Raw genomic sequence first — 11,562 nt, forward strand, 5'->3', positions numbered from 1 at the left:
ATTTTAAATATTTTAAAGATTCAAAGTATATAGGTCGAAACCCGACGGGTTGCCTTATATCAAGTCGCAAGATATAATGGATCCTCCTAGGTGTAACAACGCCACGTATGATGAATCTTAAAAATCTTGAAAAAGTTTTATCGCTATTGAATATTTATATAACCTTAATTTATTTCCAATTTACTTATAAAAATTAAACTACGATTCTTTTTGAAATTATTATATTCAAATTACTATTTTTTTATATTAATAATGTTTGATTTTAATATTTAATATTTTTAAATGTATTTGTATAAAAAAGATTTCAAAAAAGTTCTATGGAGCTTATAAATAATTCTATCGACCTTAAAAAGAATTAAAAATTTCAACGATGAAGGGCCACTTATAAATAATTTTATCAATATAATAATATTGATCATTGTTTAAATATATTATACTAATTTTTATCGAAATAGTATTAATATTGATCATTACTTAAATAAATTACATAACTCACATAACGTACATAACAACTTACATAACTTAACTAATACATATAGTTTAATCTAATAATTTCCTTAAAAGCATATAGTTTAAAGTTCAAATTTCATAACTTATATAATCTACATAACTTACATAAAACATAAATATATATCATGTCAAGACTTACATAATAAACAACTTACCCGTGTAACTTATTACCAACTTTAGACTTCAACAACTACGAAATAGATAGGACTTGGATGAATTTCTCAAGGGCAAGCAACGAGTATCAAAATGGAGTGCAATCTTTTTTAGATTTTGCATTTCACAATTCAAGCCAAGAGAATATGATTCTTTGCCCGTGTAAGAAGTGTGGCAATATCTATTGGCATTATCGTGAAGTTGTCTACGAACATCTAATTGTTGATGGCTTCATTCGGGGGTATAAAAAATGGATTTTCCATGGAGAGTGTACACCTAGTGGAGCCTCTTCGATGATTAATCTGGGTTATCCTTATAGTGGTTACCGTCAGTATGTTAGAGAAGATGACGTGGAAGGTATGATGCGGGATGCATTTAATATGCGGAGTGAAGGTTTCCAATCATTTCCACCAAATTATGTTGCATCCGATAATTATAATATCAGTGGGAATACTTTTATGGAAACGAGAAGAAGTGTACCGGATGAACAACCGAATGAAGAAGCGGCGAAGTTCCACACGTTACTTGGTGAAATGAATGAAGAACTTTATGAGGGATTAAAATTTTCGAAAATGTCATTCTATATTCGCCTTTTCCACTTAAAATGTTTGAGAGGGTGGACCGGAAACTCTTTGACAATGCTGTTAGAGCTTTTGAGAGAAATGTTCCCGTTTGCAAAAATCCCTCAATCATGTAAAGACATGAAGAAAGTGATAAAAGATTTGGGCCTTGGGTACAACAAAATTCATAGTTGCCCAAATGATTGCATGTTGTATTGGGGTGATCGGAGAAATCAACAGTCTTGTCATGTTTGCGGTAAATCTCATTGGATGAATAGAGATGCAGAAGATGCTAATGAGGATGAATATGGGCCACAGTCAATAAAGAAGCCGAACAAGATTTTGTGATATTTCCCGCTAATCCCAAGGCTTCAAAGGCTATTCATGTCATCAAAGACAGTCGAGCTTATGACGTGGCATCATGATCAACGAACAGATGATGGATTATTAAGGCATCCCGCAGATTCTTTAGCATGGAAATCATTTGACAATAAATTTCCAAGCTTTGCAAGTGATCCTCGGAGTGTAAGGCTCGGGTTAGCATCTGACGGATTTAATCCTTTTAAAATCATGAGCACCTTGTACAGTACTTGGCCTGTGGTCCTTGTTCCTTATAATTTGCCTCCATGGCTCTGCATGAAGCAATCTTCTTTGATATTATCTATGATTATCCCCGGAGAGAAAGGCCCCGGAAATGATATTGACATATATCTGCAGCCACTTATTGAAGAGTTAAAACAATTATGGGCGGGTGTTGAGACGTATGATGTATTGAGAAAGGAGAACTTTTACCTACGTCTCGCTGCTTATCGTGGACAATTAATGATTTCCGGATAGGCGAATTTATCCGGTTGGAGTACCGAGAGGACGTTATGCTTGTCCATGTTGTGCTGCTCAAACGTGTTCACAGTGGTTATATAATGGGAAGAAGTTCTACTATATGGGGCATCGTCGGTGGTTAGATGAAAATCATAGCTATAGATTTCAGAGGGCTTTATTTGACGGTACTGAAGAGTTGAAAAAAGCTCCTGAGCAAACCATTGGATCTGAAATCTTATTCATGTTAAAAGATATGGATTTCGCCACGGAAGTGAATCAACCATCTAACAGGCAAACAAATAGACGATCGAGGGATGAATCTGATGATGAATCTGACGAGGAGGATGACCCTAATGAGGCGGACTTGTGGAAGAAAAGAAGTATTTTTTTTGAGTTGCCTTATTGGGAGCATCACATATTATGCCAAAATCTTGACGTGATGCATATTGAAAAGAATGTCTGCGAGAACATCATCCAGACAATTTTGAACGTCGATGGTAAATCAAAAGATAATCTTCAGAGTCGACTTGATTTAGTTCACATGGGAATTAGGCGTGATCTTCATCCCCAAGTACTTCCTAATGGAAAATATTGGTTGCCGCCTACAATTTTTTCAATGTCAAAGGAAGAGAAAGAAATGTTCTGCACGGTTTTGAAGGATATAAAGGTTCTGGATGCGTATGCATCAAATATATCTCGATGTGTAAGTCTTAAAGATCGAAGACTATATTCATTAAAATCACATGACTATCACATCTTGATGCAAGATCTACTTCCAGCTTGCTTTACTGCATCAGTATGTCAAAGAAGGTAACGTCTGTATAATTGAACTGTCCAATATAATGAAAGCAATTTGTGGCAAATTTGAATGTTGAAGAACTTGAAAAAGTACAAGATCGAGCCGCTTTGACATTATGCAATTTGGAGAAGATCTTTCCACCTTTCTTCTTCACAATTATGGTGCACCTTGTCATTCATCTCCCTCGTGAAGCAATAATTGGTAGGCCGGTTTTCTATCATTGGATGTATCCAATTGAAAGGTGCTAATTTTTTTCAAAGGCATTCCACCTTTATACCTATAGTTACCAGTTTTGATAATGTTGTATATGGTGTTTAGGTTCCTAAGCAAATTGAAGTCTTATTGCCGTAACAAGCGTTATCCGGAAGGATCGATTGCTGAAGGCTACTTGGCAGAGGAGTGTATGACATTCTGTTCTAGATATTTAGAAGATGTTGAAACAAGATTGAATAGACCAAGTAGAAATGCCGGACTCAATGATCCTAGCTTGGCCGAAACTTATTTATTTCAAAGTTATGGAGAACCAATCAGCAAAGTTGAAATTGCAGAATTAGATGACCGATCTTGGATACAAGCACATAGATATGTTCTTTTCCACCATAATGCACTTGAACAATTACGCAAGTAAGTTCTAGAATATGATAAATATTCATCTTTTTTTGATTTGTTTATTTTTTAACGAATTAAACATGTTTTTAACATAGTGAGTACAAACAAGTCTTAAGATCTCGTTCACTCTCACGAAGATTACAACATCGCGAGATTAATAGGTTATTCGCATAATCTTTTCATGAATGGTTAAGCCAAATGGTATGCAACTCAACATTTTATTGACAAATAATAATGTTTTCTCATAACATTTACAATTACTCAATTTACTTTTGATTCAATAGGTTTGGAGTGGGAATATCGTTAATGACGAAGTTAAATGGCTTTCCCAAGGTCCGAATCAAGTAGTAAAAAGATATAGTGGCTTCATCATGAATGGATTCAGATTTCATACCAAATATCGCAAGAGATTGAGGAGAACTCAAAATTGTGGAGTAGTTGTTAATTCTTTAATTACAAGTTACGCTAGTGCTAGGGACAATAATCCTGTCGAGGGAAATGTGGAGTATTACGGACTTCTAACCGACATTATTGAGTTGGATTACTATGGAAAATGGAAAGTTGTCTTATTTCGATGTGATTGGGCTGATGCTAATACTGCTCGCGAAATTAAAAATGATCAGTTTGGTTTTACAATGGTGAATTTTTCTCGATTAATTCACACTGGAGAACATTTGATAGGCGAGCCGTATATATTTTCTTCTCAAGTTAAACAAGTTTTTTACTCGAAAGATCCAATTGATGAGGGTTGGTACGTTGTACTCCGAAACACCCCTAGAGACTTATTTGACATGAGGAATGGAAGTAGAGATGACATCGTTGAAAGATCAGAAACTTTGCCTTTTCCAGAACAAAACTTAAATGAAAATATCCCTAGTACTAGTACACAATTTCAATGGGTTCGTCAGGATATGGACGAAGATATTTACGATTTATGATGTAGTAAGATTTTATGAGTTTTTATTTATATGTAATGTTATAATTTTAACATTGGTCATGTTATATAATTTAACTATTTTATATTTACTATTGTTGTTATTTCTTACTAAAATTTTAACTATTTTATGTGTTACAGGAAAAATGCCTAGAAGAAGATTAAGAGATCTTAATATTGTACAGAATACTACAAATTCGGAAAAAGTAAGTACTGAACAGCAGACAGTTGTTGGATCTTCAAGCGTGCCCGAGACACTTGACGAGTCTGTGGAATTTCAAAGTAATGTTAAGTTTATTTTACAAATTGTATTAAATTTTATTACTGATTTATTTTTAAATTTCAATATAGTAATAATATATTATTTTTCAGCTGAAAATGGTCAGACGCGCAAAGGTCGAGGACGTACGCTTCTAACAGATTTATATAACTTAAATTCTGTCGAGCGTGTCAAAGTAACTAGAAACAGCCATGGTCAGCCTGTTGGACAAGAAGCTCGACTTTTAGCAGGCTATTGGGCATTATAGCACGAAATGCCAATATGTTGCCCATCAACTAGGAATCATGGCATAACATGCCTGATAGCAATAAAAATCAAGCTCTCTCTAATATTAAGGTAACAAAACGTTAATGTAATTTATAATACTTTGGTTTAAGTTTCATTTATATTTACTTCCTAAACTGTGTTTATTAGGAGAGGTTTGCTTTAGAGGTCTCTGATGCCTATATCAAGAAGGCATTGGGTAAAAAATGGAGAGACCATAAAAGTATTTTGAAAAAAGAATATTTTAAAAAACCCATAAGCCTCGAAGAAAAATTGCAAAATGTCCCACCGGGAATGCTGAGGTACCAATGGGAAGATGCGGTTCGATTTTGGAATTCGAAGAAAGGAGAGGTATTATGTACTTGCAAACTTTTATAAATTTTTCGGTTTATAGTATTTACTATATACGTAATAATAATTTCATTATGTAGGACCGTGAGCGAGTTGGAACAAGCAGCAGGCAAAAACAAAAATTTACGCACACGGCAGGATCGAGAAGTTTTGCTTGTGTAGCTCAGGCCGCGGTACTATGGATTTATTAATTCTATCAAGTATTAATGACTTTTTACTATTAAATAATATTTACTACTATATTGTAGGAAGCCTCGTCTGGTCAAAAAGTTGGACGCCTTCAGCTTTTTGACATTACATATGTGAAAAAGATGGAACTCCGATGACATCTGAGGCTGCAGAAATTATGGTATATTTACTTAATAAAATTTGATTCATTATAAATATTTATAATATTTAATTATAATGTTTTAATTTGTCGTTTTTATTAGTTTAATTTAAATAATGTTATGTTGTATTCCTTTTTATTGTATATTTCGTTTCTAACTCTTTAACTGATTTATTAGGAGAAACTAAAAGATAAGAAGGCAGAGTATGAAGCGACTGCTTCGACTGATAGTTCTGTTAATTTTGAGGATATTGATAACAGAATTATTAATGAACTTTTGGGTCCTGAAAGGTATGGTCAGGTTAGATTTCAAGGATCTGGTCTTAACCCGACCCAATATTTTGGATCCGCCTCGCACCAATACATGCCTTCCGAGAGTCAAAGTCAAGCTGAAGTTCAGAGGCTAAAAGATCAGATAGTTCAGATACAAGCTAGCACAGATGAGCAAATTTCTCAACTTAGAGCGGAGACAGCAGCGCGGGAGGCGGAGGCAGCAGTGAGGGAGGCGGAGCAGAACAAAAAATACAATGAACTCCAGCTACAGCTTCAGTCTATGATGACTATGTTCCAGCAATTTCAAAATCCCCCATCTTAGACATTTGTTTTCTTGTAACTTTTAACATTATTGTAAGAATATTTTGAATATTCATTTACAATTTATATAATATATTTTTTGTATAATTTTGTATTATTTAAATTTACAGGTTTTGGTTGGATTTCATGGTATATTTGCTGTTTTTGGTTGAATTTCTTACAGGAGGGTTGGATATAGGTGCAAAAATACATACTGCAAAATTGGGCAAATTAGCGGCGTTTTTCAAAAGCGCTACTAAAAGTGCTGGTCTTTAGCGGCTTTTTTTTAAAAAGCGCCGCTAAAAATCCTGGTCTTTAGCGGCGTTTTTTAAGAAAGCGCCGCTAATTTTACCAGCGTTACATATAGCGACATTTTTTGAGGTACTTGAGAAAGCGCCACTAAAGTTTTTAGCGGCGCTTAAAAAGGCCGCTAAAGGCAAAAAAAACGCCGCTAAAAGTCTGTTTTCCTGTAGTGTGTTCTCATTCTGACTGACTGGTCCAATCTAGTTTAAATAACATGAAATTTTGGAATTTTTGTTTAAATTATTAAAATCATATTTATTTTAAAATTTTAAAGAGTTTATTTTTTATTTTTAAAAAATTAAAATTTTCATTTTATGTTCTTAATTCAAAGAAAAAATTAATTTTAAAAATTTTAAAATCTTATAGGTACTTTTAAAGGGTAATTACTAAATTGACACAAAAAATATAAATGTTGAGGGTTAAAAAGTTATTTTACATTTGACAGTTGTTAACTTTAACGCGTAATTAAACAAAATGACCAAAATTTTTAAATAAAACACTATAGAGACTAAATATCTCAAGACTAAAGTATAAAGACTAAAATTTAAAATTTAAAAAAACATATTTAAACTTTTAGAGGAATCAATTATTAATATATATTTTATTTCCTCCTAATTTTTAACATTTTTAGTTGGATTTAAATTTTCTTAAAGAAAAAATTAAAATTAAGAGAAAAAATCTAAATTATAATTCTCCTATTGAAAAAATATAAAAATTAAGTTGAATCACAGTTTTCATACAATCCATTATCATTACTACAAGACTTTTCAATTACATTCACCAAACATATATTACACTGAGTTATTTTTAATCATATTGCACTTGATATTTAACTTTGTAGTAAGTTATCATACAATCAATGCCATCGCATCACACTAGTCATTCTTCTTTTGAAGCAGGCTATCAGACATTTATTCCCATCGCTTGGAGATCCTAGTCATCAGTCCATACTTGGTGTGCAGGACAATCGATACGGCTGGAACAACCGGAGTTTCTTCCACTACATGAATACGATAATTTTAAATCAGAGTAGATGCCACGGCTTTGATCTGAATAAATGATGTTTCCTTCCCCAAACATATCCTTGGCCCTGCACCGAAAGATAAGAACTTGTATGATGGCTCATGTTTGATCTCTCCTCTCTCATTAATCCATCTCTCAGGCTTGAATTCATAGCAATCTTCTCCCCAGATTGACTTCATTCTTCCCATTGAATACACACTAAACAAGACTTTTGTCTTTGGATGAACTGGATGCCCGCTTGGAAGCATGTCTGGTTTGACAGGTTCCTTGTGATTGAAAGGGGCTGGTGGATACAACCTTAATGCCTCACACAATGCTCCATGGAGATAAACCAAATTCTTTACCTCATCGACATTGAATAGCCGCCTCCTTTTGGTTTCACCTATTGGTATTTTTGATTCAAGTTCTTCTATGATCTTGTTTTCCACTATTGGATGCTTGGAAACCAGCCAAGCGAACCAAGTAAGAGCAGTGCTCGTCGTGTCCGTCGTAGCAGTTATCATATTCAGAGCGTTGTCTCTCAAGAACTTATCATCACATTTCAAACCTGTTGATTCCTTTTCAGTTATGTATGATGTTAAGAGATCCACATCATCTACTGATACCAACTCCTGGATCAGCTTGTTCGCTTCTTTTCTTTTCTGACATATATATTCAGCTAATATATCATCAAGAACTTTCCATGCCTTCTTGTATTTCCCTTCTTGTCCTACGTTCAACCACTTCTGCAACTTAGTAAAGCTTCGTGGTCGAACATGCCGATAAAGTATTGCTTGCCCGAAATCATTCACGGCTTTGGAGAAAAGAACTTGAGGGAGTTCGAGGGAGAGGCAACTAGGATCATAGCCGGTAACCAAGAGGCATGCAGAATCAAACGTGAAACTTCGGAAAATGTCTTCTAAGTTGATGACCAAGCCATGTTTAGCAGCATGGTCGATGATGGGCATCAGCCCCATTTCCACCTTGTCTTAGATAGTCCTCAACAAGAATTGGTGGAAAAGGTGATGTCTCATGAATCCTTGAGCTGCTATCCGCTGGTTTTTCCACAAATCCATATCGGAGTTGAAAATCCCGTCTCCTAAGATATCGAACATCTGCTTGTATTCAGGCCCTTTGGGGAAGTTGTCAAAGTTGGAACTCATAACGTAGCGAGCATTGGCGGGGTCACACGTCGCCACCAAGTTCATCTTAGCAAACCAAGGGCCTTCCAAAACAAAAGTTCCCTTGCAGCTTTCTAGTGTCTCAGTACACCAGTCGTGGAGCCGATGAACGTTGAGGAGAAGCTCAACAATGCCAGGAGAACTCTTTGGACACCCATTTTTATTTCTCATCAACTGGTATAGAAACAGAAAGGAAATGAGAGCCAAGAAGAAAACTTGAAGAAAACTCTGTAATGCCATGAAATTGATATAACCAAGTTTAGGCAAATTCCTTGTTCTTCTTAATTCAATTTATGAAGTGAATTTTTCGAACATTAACTATCTTGTGTAGATATGTAAGGTGGGAGTTCGACTTTTCGTTTGTTTTTGTTTTAAATAAACTTCTAACGAATTTTAAATAGCTTTAAAATTTATAGCATAATTATAAAAATTATAAAAATTTATAGCAATTACACTTTTAAATTCTTAGAAAGAGGATAAGCATTGAAATTATAAAATTATATGACTTTCAAATACTTTGTAATGGTTTAACTTTAAATTTCTTTATATAAATTTAAGTTATAAAATTATATTATAAGCATAAACTTGTACGAGTGTTTTGAATAATTATAATTAAAATTTTTAAAGTTATATCATAAATATTAAAAAAGCAATTTATGTATATTTTATAAAATTATAACAAAAAATTATACTAATTAAATCATAAAAATTTTACAGTTCTATTAAAAGCATATTATAAAAGTAATTTATGTTATAAAAATATTATAATATACTCATATAAAAGTTATGACAAAAAGTATGGACATAACTTATTTATATATCCATGTTATATATCATATAAAATAATATACTTATTTATTTAAAAAATGATAATTTTTTTTACCATATCGTAGGATACAATGCCATTTGAGAGAATGGAGTCAGAAACAAACACTAGAGATGGCTCATGAATTCTTTTGTAATACCCCCTACCCGTATTCGTTGCCGAAATAGGGTACGAGGCATTACCGGAGTTTACGAATTATTATTTTTTTACTCAATATAGCCCCTTTATAGATATCTAACCTTCCCTACAATAGTAAACCGAGAACAATCCACATCAACCAATCTAATTCAACATATTTTCAAGATAGATTCGTGCATTTTTATAAGATAACCCCATCACATACCAAAACCAAGATTTGTTAGCGATACCAATGGCTGACCTTACATTCATTTCACATTAACATTTACTTTATTAGTTTATACATGCCATTGATTTTCAAAATAAAGTTTCTAAATATACCGAAATCTTAAAGTTGATAGTGTGATGTATCTCTGACTAAATTCGACCTCCAAGCTTTTAACACTACAAAACAAGGAAAAAGGAAATAGGGTAAGCACTTTGTGCTTAGTAAGCTCATGTAACAAGAATTATACTTACCTAATATTTTCAATATAATGCAATAAACATTCAAATATCCATTCAATGCATTATTACCCTAATATGCGCAAACTCAACATTTAAGTTAGTACAATAATTTCCATGTATCAATAATATATACATGATTGATAAGTTCATCAATACTATGATTTTCATTCCCTTGTTATTTTTCCATATTTATCCCGTTGAATTTCTCGGAATTTCGATGGATTTTCAGAGGTACACTTTTAGTGTACATTTTTAGGTCCGTCAATTCATATTCATGTGCACACATTTTCATTTCAGAGAGCACGCTCCCGCAAACCTCATTCTTACAGTGGGATTACTAGTCCAGGCTAAATCCCCTGTAATATAAACTTATAGAGTATTGTCGGGATTACCAGTCCAGACTAAATCCCCTGCAATGACAATTACTCTAATGAGTTTGGATCTGAATTACCAGTCCAGGCTAAATTCAGACCCTAATTCAGATTACCCGTCCTGGCTAAATCCATTTTACACATATTCTTCAGGAGGGCTATATCAAGATAGGATCACCCGTCCGGGCTAGATCCTTTTTACCATCAATTCCTTTTCAGAGATCCATCGAATTTTCCTTTCATTCAACCGGGATTTCTTCCCCTTTTATCAAATATATTAATGTTTCATCAATTTTCATACAATGAACATTCAAATCATATTCACATCAATAACATACATTTCAAGCATTTAAAAATATAATTCAAGTTACACGAACTTACCTCGATACTTGTTTGTAAACAAAAATCTACTAAGCCTGAAATTTTTTCTTTCCTCGATCTAGCTTCGAATTTGAATCTTCTGGATCTAAATAAATAAATTTAATTATCAATTTAATGCATTTCATGTTCATATGCAACATTCTCTATAATTCCACTATTATTTATAGTTCATTCAAAGCTGTCTACTTGAGTCATAGTCACTAAATTATTTTTATCTTGAGTTACAGAACTCAAAATTAGGATCTTCTAATTTTCCTTGAAAATAGACTCACATATATTCTTACCATAAAATTTTAAGAATTTTTAGTTTAACCAATAAGTACATTTTATTTTTTAAATTCACCCTCATTCTGCTGTCTGACAGTTCTGACCCTTTTTTACTAAAAACTAATTATCTCTTCATACAGGATTCGAATGATGTTTCCGTTTGTTTTTTTTTTTGAAAATAGACTCATTCAGGATTCTAAAAATATAAATTTAAGCCATTAATTATTTTTATTTAATTTTTTATTATTTTTCAAAGTCAGAACAGGGGAACCCAGATTCATTCTGACCTTATCTCACAAAATTTATTATATCTCATGATTTACAATTCCATTACTTACATCGTTTCTTCTATGAGAAACTAGACTCAATAAGCTTTAATTTCATTTTTTTTCATCTTCTAATTAGATTTATACAATTTATGGTGAGTTTTCAAAGTTAGCCTACTGCTACTGTGCAAAACTGTTTT

General features: G+C 33.1%; 2 protein-coding genes across 2 annotated transcripts; one reads left to right on the top strand and one right to left on the bottom strand.

Annotated features, from left to right (window-relative positions):
• Window positions 1-5,077: 5,077 nt before the first annotated feature.
• LOC128280390 (uncharacterized) lies at window positions 5,078-6,289 on the top strand. Its single transcript, XM_053018538.1, has 4 exons — window positions 5,078-5,279; window positions 5,360-5,452; window positions 5,528-5,628; window positions 5,786-6,289. Exons 3-4 carry the CDS (start codon window positions 5,602-5,604, stop codon window positions 6,200-6,202), a joined length of 444 nt encoding a protein of 147 aa, XP_052874498.1. The 5' UTR covers window positions 5,078-5,279; window positions 5,360-5,452; window positions 5,528-5,601; the 3' UTR covers window positions 6,203-6,289.
• Window positions 6,290-7,502: 1,213 nt separating this feature from the next.
• LOC108454962 (alkane hydroxylase MAH1-like) lies at window positions 7,503-8,462 on the bottom strand. Its single transcript, XM_053018564.1, has one exon. It carries the CDS (start codon window positions 8,460-8,462, stop codon window positions 7,503-7,505), a length of 960 nt encoding a protein of 319 aa, XP_052874524.1.
• Window positions 8,463-11,562: the final 3,100 nt, after the last annotated feature.

The sequence above is a fragment of the Gossypium arboreum genome, chromosome 9 (assembly GCF_025698485.1).
Source record: "Gossypium arboreum isolate Shixiya-1 chromosome 9, ASM2569848v2, whole genome shotgun sequence".
Lineage (NCBI taxonomy): Eukaryota > Viridiplantae > Streptophyta > Magnoliopsida > Malvales > Malvaceae > Gossypium > Gossypium arboreum.